This window comes from Raphanus sativus, unplaced genomic scaffold (assembly GCF_000801105.2).
Source record: "Raphanus sativus cultivar WK10039 unplaced genomic scaffold, ASM80110v3 Scaffold2598, whole genome shotgun sequence".
Classification (NCBI taxonomy): domain Eukaryota; kingdom Viridiplantae; phylum Streptophyta; class Magnoliopsida; order Brassicales; family Brassicaceae; genus Raphanus; species Raphanus sativus.
Genome location: NW_026617906.1, coordinates 1 through 6,442, shown reverse-complemented (window position 1 = coordinate 6,442; position 6,442 = coordinate 1). Strand labels below are relative to the sequence as shown.

Sequence of the window (6,442 nt, the reverse complement as noted above, 5' to 3'; positions counted from 1 at the left end):
ATTTGATTCGATTCGTTATCCGTTGCTATTCGATTCGAAAATTCCGAATATCCGTAAGCTTTCGAAGCAAAGCAAATACTAAAATTCAATATCCGTCAAAATCGAAGCAAATCACAAATATTAAAATTTTGGGAAGCGAATATCCGATCCGATCCGTCAATATATAAATACATGTATATTTTGATTATATTTAAAGTTTTAAATGTATAAAATTATATAATTATTATTCTAATATATTATTTGATAGATTCTATTCATATTATTACTTATATAAAAGTATTACATAAAAGGAAGAGAAAATATTTACGATAATTATAATTTTTTTTTAAGTTTTGTGTTATTATAATTTTAACTAAGTTTAAAAATTTACAAAATATGAAGATTCATTGCTTTTTTTAATTTTTATCTTTTATATCATGCAAAAAATATATTTTACAAAACAAATTTGTATCAAATTTTTAAGATTATTTGTATTAATCAAAACAAATGAGAGATCCGTAAGTATCCGCGAATATCCGCAAATATCTATTTATTTTTCGGATATCCGTTTTTCCGAATATCCGTATTTTTCCGAAGCAAAGCAAATCGAAAAATCAGATATCCGTAGCATTCGAAGCAAATCACAAATACTTTCAAAAACCCGAATATCCGATCCGTGCCCAGGCCTAATAGTTCATATATACCAGTATTCTATGTCTAGACGTCTAGTGATATTTTTTTTTTTTTGATCAACATCATAACTATACAACCAAGTAGTAGTTGAAGCACGGCATAAACTCAAATGTTACTTGGTCAATGTGGATTTTGACTTAGTCTCATGCAGTTTACATGATATTTCAATAACAAACAATCTGTGTACAACATTTATGAAACAACAACACTTTTTATTGTTGTCAAGAAAAGTGACTTCTCAGAGTTTCCAAACATATAAGAAAATATTAGTAATTAAAATGATTTATTTATACATTATTTACTTTATAATTTGTTTGATATTCTAATGTCAATTTACTAATATTTATTGACAAAAACCACACAAAATGTACAACATTTTTTGTTGTTGTCAAGGCCCAAGGCCCATATTACTTAATACCATCCGAATAAAGAACGGCCCATCCTCGAGGAACTAACAAGTCAAGTCACTCCCCTCGGCAACATAAATTGTTTTTTCTTCTTTCTCGCTAATAAATTATTAAATAAAAACATATAAATAAATAACAAAAAAAAAAAAGCAAAGCATCATAGCTTGCTGTGTATCCCGCGCAACGTTCTAACAAAACTCCTCCTCTCAGTTTCTAATCTCCACAAAAAAAAAAAAATTCCCCCAAAATCTCCGAGCTCCCGACTCTTCTCTCCCAAAACTCTCGTCATCTCCGATCCGGCCCCCCCACAGAGTCCAACTCCGACCCGACCCGATCGCCCATGGGGCAAACCAAGCCCGCGACCGATGTCAATTCAACTTCCGGCGAATCTTCGAAGCCCTCGGCGAAGCTTTTGACCGCCGGCGATCGGAGATTACTCGAGGTGGAGCTTCGGCAAGGGGAGACGACGTACGTCTCGTGGAAGAAGCTTGTGAAGGAGGCTAGCAAGGACGATTTCTCGTCGGGTTCGGGGCCTGACCCGCCGCCGCCGCCTGCTAATGCTAACCCTAATCTCGAGTCTCGACTTGCGCCGGTTAGGGTTTTTAGATTGTTATGTTATTTGGTTCGGGGATGGTTTTTGTAGGTTTCGGTGAAGTGGAATTTGAGGGATTGTGGTGTCGATTTTGTTCCTTCGTGGCATTGGGTTTGATTCTAGGGTTTCGATAAGCTTACCGATTAGGGTAGTGATAGTGAATTGCGGTTTGTTATGTGAGTTGGTTGCATTGCTTAATTAAGACTGAGTATGTCATTGATTGTGTGTTTTGATCTAGAAAGGATTAATCTTGTTCAGATAGTAGCCTTATTGATATATATCCAATGGCAGGGGGCACCTGCAGAAGGTGGAACGGTCGACCAACCTCATTCTAACCGTTTTAACGCCGTTATAGAAAAGATCGAGAGGCTTTACATGGTATCTATCTATACTGTTTTGTCTGTTGCTTAGACATAATGTTACTGAGAAGCATTTTTTCAGAGCTTGCGTTAGCACTGATTCTTCCACAAGTTTTTTGTCGGAATGTTGTAGACTTACTTCAGTAAATAAATTTCAGGGGAGAGATAGTAGTGATGGGGAAGAGTTAGATGGTGCTCCCGATGATGACGAGTATGACACTGGAGATTCGTTTATCGATGATGTTGAATTGGTTAGTATAGATAATCGCTCATACTGTTTCTTTTTTTTTTCTTTTTTCTTATGTGATCGAAGTGTATCTTGATAACTAAGGTTTCATATTTTTTTTCTGTTAAATTGTAGGATGAGTATTTTGAAGTTGATGATGCGAAAATTAAACATGATGGATTTTTTGTTAATAAAGGAAAGTTAGAACAAGTGTAAGTTTCTTGTCCTTTATCACACAACTACTATATTATGTTGCGGTTCTGTCATTTTCCATTTGGTGATATGTTGTGGAGAATAGGAAATGTACAGCATAAGTATTTGAGAACATACTTTGATATCATCTGTGTTCCTCCTCAAATTGCGGTTTATGCAGCGTTTCCTCAGGGCAGAAAATATTTGATACAACCTTGCTAGATTTTCTGCTAACTTCCGTAGGTTATCAATAGGATTCAGGTTTCCCAGTTGCTCTATAAATATGCTATCTTCCATTAATTATCTAAATCGTTTCCTTTCTATAACAGTGAACCGTCAATAACAACAACATCGAGCAAACAACCAAAGAAAAGGAAAAGGAAAGAGTCAGCAAAACCTTGTGGCGATGTTGTTGATGTATCCAGTAAACAAGGAAAGATAGCTAAGACGGCTGGGGGAAAGGTTTGTACCATTACTTCCAAGTTACTTTTGAAGCCTTAGAGTTCTAGTCCAGACGATTGATTGTATAATGTGAAAGTGCAGGATCAATCAGTTGCTTCTGGGCTCTCTCCAAAGAATAAGTCCAATGATCCAAAGATGGTGCAAAATTCGGTTTCTCCTTTGAAAGTACAGAGTGGCAATGACTCCTTGTCTTTGGAAAATGTGAAGCATAGTGATAAAGCGAATCATCAGTCAAGGAACACTACAAGTCCGACGTCAAAGGCAGTTGGATCTTCTGGCGCCAAAAGTGCTCATCAGCAAACTAGTTCCGTGCCAGGAATATCTCGGCCAAATGTATTAGGAAAATCAACAGTAGCACGTCAGAAAGAAAACAATGGCATGCATGACCAGGACAATGCAACAGTAAGCAGACAGTCTAATCAAATAACTGTAAGTATTATCCAGCTATCTCAAGAATATACGAGTCCTCATTTTAGCTGGTCTAGAATCCGATCGAAGCATGAAATCGGGGTCTTTCATCTTTAACATCCCCAAGAATGATGAGTCCCTTAGCTCTGAGGTTGTAGAATGATCTGTAATTGCGAAGATATTAGCAGTTGATCAGGAGAGTTTAAATATTAGATGGTATACATGTGTCATGCTCTGAAGCTGACACCCATTCAACGTCTTTTGTCTATCTGCTGCTCTAGTTTCCATCTCTGACTCTGGGTTTATCTTTCTGGCTAATACTCGCTTAGTGCCTTTTTTCTTGCATATTTAACTTCTTTTTCTTAATCCTGCAATAACCCCTCTCTCTCTCTTTATTCAGAAGAAAGCCGGTTCTAACGCCAGGCCTAAAACGTCGACACTTGAGAAAGCCTTCAAGGAATTGGAGAAGGTGGTCGCTGAATGTGAGTTTCAACTGTTCGATCACTTGTTTTGTACATGCATGACACTTTATATATCATTTAGCAAACTATTATCAAATTTACTGCAGCAAGGCCTCCTGCTGCTACGGATAATCAAGATGCTGATACCTCTTCCCAAGTAGTGAAGAGGAGATTGCCAAGAGACGTAAAAATGAAACTTGCTAAAGTTGCTAGGATTGCGGTAATCAAACTCTTCTTGTTGTCCTTTTTTTTCTTTTATTAAATTTAAAATCTCCCAGATGTGTGAAAAAGACCAGAATTTTATTTTCTCGAAGCAAGCGAGCCAAGGGAATTTATCAGGAGAGTTAATCGATCGTCTCATGAGCGTTGTCGGTCACCTAATACAGGTTAGATCGTTGAAGGTAATCACCTCTATCCCATGTATACAAAGACTTGTTATTGGAATGGGGTTGTAACTCTCGCTTGAGGCATAATAGTAGTTAGAAACTTTTTAAGTTATAGGCGAACGCTTTTATTTTTCAGAAAGTGCTAACTATATATGCTGTATTAGAGAAGGAGCTAAAGCTAAATGCTTATTGTTACAGAGGAACTTGAAAATCATGATTGATTCCGAAGACACTGCAAATCGAGAAAAAGATAATAGATTCGAACGTATCAAGAATGAAGTTATTGAGACGCTAAAAACACAAGTTCCGTTGATGGAACTTCAGGTTCTCTACTCCTCTCTTCTACTCTAGTAGCTTCACTGATCTGATTTTCAAATGGATTTTTTATCCGGTGTTTTACATATATACTTTAGTTCTTGTCTGAGGCACAAACGAAACATTCTTTCCACTGACATAAATTGTATCTCACAGAAACCGAATCAAGAAGGTGGAACATCAGACGATTTTGAAAATCCTCCTCCTTCTACGAAGAAGAAGTTTGTCATGGATGAGGCGCTGGAGGACAAATTGTGTGATCTATATGACATCTTTGTTGATGTAATTAAGATTCTCCATTTTCGCATAACAATGTTTTCCAACTGTATTAGATCCATAATTAAAGTGTCTCTGTTTTTTTGGTAATACTAGGGGTTGGATGAAGATTCAGGTCCGCAGATTAGAAAGCTTTATGCGAATGTGAGTTCCTTATCTTTTGGCACCCGTTGTCTATTTTCTTTCCAAGTCACTAAACTAGTCCTTCCCTGTTATCGAATCTTCCTAAGTGGTTTTCTTTTGTGATTTTTATTCATGCTACAGTTAGCTGAACTCTGGCCAAATAGGTTAATGGACAATCATGGGATCAAACGTGCCATTTGCCGGGCAAAAGAAAGACGGAGAGCGATGCACGTAAATCTTGGGAAAGAGATGGTACTTAAAAAAAATTCTCAAAACTTTTTTCTCCATAATTTCTCTCGCTAATCTCTCGCATTTCATGAGTCATTTTTTTTTGTTATTGAAGGATCAAGGGAAGATGACAAAGAGGAAACAGACACAATTGGTACCAAAATCAGAGGGTACAGCTTGTCCCGACAAGACATCAGGTGTTGGAGATAAAACAACAGGCGTTGTCCCAAGCGCAACCACCACGTCTCTAGTCCACACTCAACCTACAGCGGACATGTCCCGTGACAAGTCGAAGCAGAAGCATGAGAAACTAAAAGGAAGCTCAAGCTCAAGCAATCCTTCAGGAGAAGCAAAGGCAGGCAAAAGAAAGAAAGAAAAGAGTGTAGAAGAATCTAACCTACCCACAGTGAAGCAGCAGACACGTCCACAGACTCCCTTGGACCTGAACCTGCCAAGTTGAGTAGTACGGCTTTAGTTTAAAGTTTTTTTTTGTAGTCAAAGCCTGGCTCTAGCCTTACCTTTTGTAGCTTTTGAAGTTCCAAAGACAAAAATGTAATTTACCGTAATCGTATCTTCTAAATCTAAACGTAGGCCGAATTGGGTTTAATGATGGGCCTCACAAAACAATAAAAAGCCCAAAGACAAATTAAAATGTGAAATGAAGCTCACTTTACAACTGAACATTCCCGCGTCTCTCTCGCGCTCTCTCTCACTCTCTCGATCGAATCCGGCGATAGACTATACGGCGCCTCGAGAATTCATCCACCTTCCCCCGCCGATTCTAGGGTTCTGATTCTACATTTCTATTACAGAATAATAGAATCGGAGAGGTAGGGAGGGAATCGCGTGGTTTAGGTTTCCGGCGACGATGAAGACGGCGACGCAACTGTTCAAAGGGGCAAACGTATTCATGTCTCGTAACCTGGTACCCCCTGAAGTGTTCGACACACTCCTCGACACCTTCAAGCTAAACGGCGCCGAAATCTTCCTCTGCTGCGATCCCTCCCGCAACGGTCCCTCCGACTTCCACGTCATCGCTTCTCCCCTTCATGTATACACATCCTCTTCTCATTTTCTCTTACTGAGAAAATCTGCTCTTAACTCAATTTGGGGTTTTTTGCAGGAGAAATTCGAGGATCTTAAAGCTAAGGGTTGTAACTTAATAGGTGAGATGAGATTTTTTGTTTGTTTGTTGTTCTTATCGCTTTGACTCTGTGTTCGTGAATCTCCTTAACAAGAGGGGGGCTATGTTTACTGCTGTGCAGGTCCGCAATGTGTGCTCTCTTGTGCGAAAGAGGGTAGAGCTCTGCCACAAGGGGGATTCACTTGTTGTTT

General features: G+C 38.5%; 1 protein-coding gene across 3 annotated transcripts; it reads left to right on the top strand.

The window, feature by feature from the left end:
- The first annotated feature begins 1,278 nt into the window (after positions 1-1,278).
- LOC130505810 (ubinuclein-2-like) lies at positions 1,279-5,714 on the top strand. Of its 3 annotated transcripts, none has more exons than XM_057000419.1 (14): positions 1,279-1,671; positions 1,963-2,049; positions 2,189-2,281; positions 2,392-2,468; positions 2,778-2,910; positions 2,992-3,312; positions 3,719-3,800; positions 3,887-3,999; positions 4,076-4,180; positions 4,364-4,489; positions 4,637-4,762; positions 4,853-4,900; positions 5,021-5,131; positions 5,223-5,714. In XM_057000419.1, the coding sequence occupies exons 1-14, from the start codon at positions 1,420-1,422 to the stop codon at positions 5,565-5,567; spliced, it is 2,019 nt and encodes a 672-aa protein (XP_056856399.1). In that variant the 5' UTR covers positions 1,279-1,419; the 3' UTR covers positions 5,568-5,714. The 3 variants fall into 3 exon arrangements, with proteins under 3 accessions (XP_056856399.1, XP_056856397.1, XP_056856398.1); XM_057000417.1 differs by having other exon boundaries at positions 1,280-1,671; positions 2,992-3,339; XM_057000418.1 differs by having other exon boundaries at positions 1,281-1,671; positions 2,992-3,339; positions 4,094-4,180.
- The last annotated feature ends 728 nt before the right edge of the window (positions 5,715-6,442 follow it).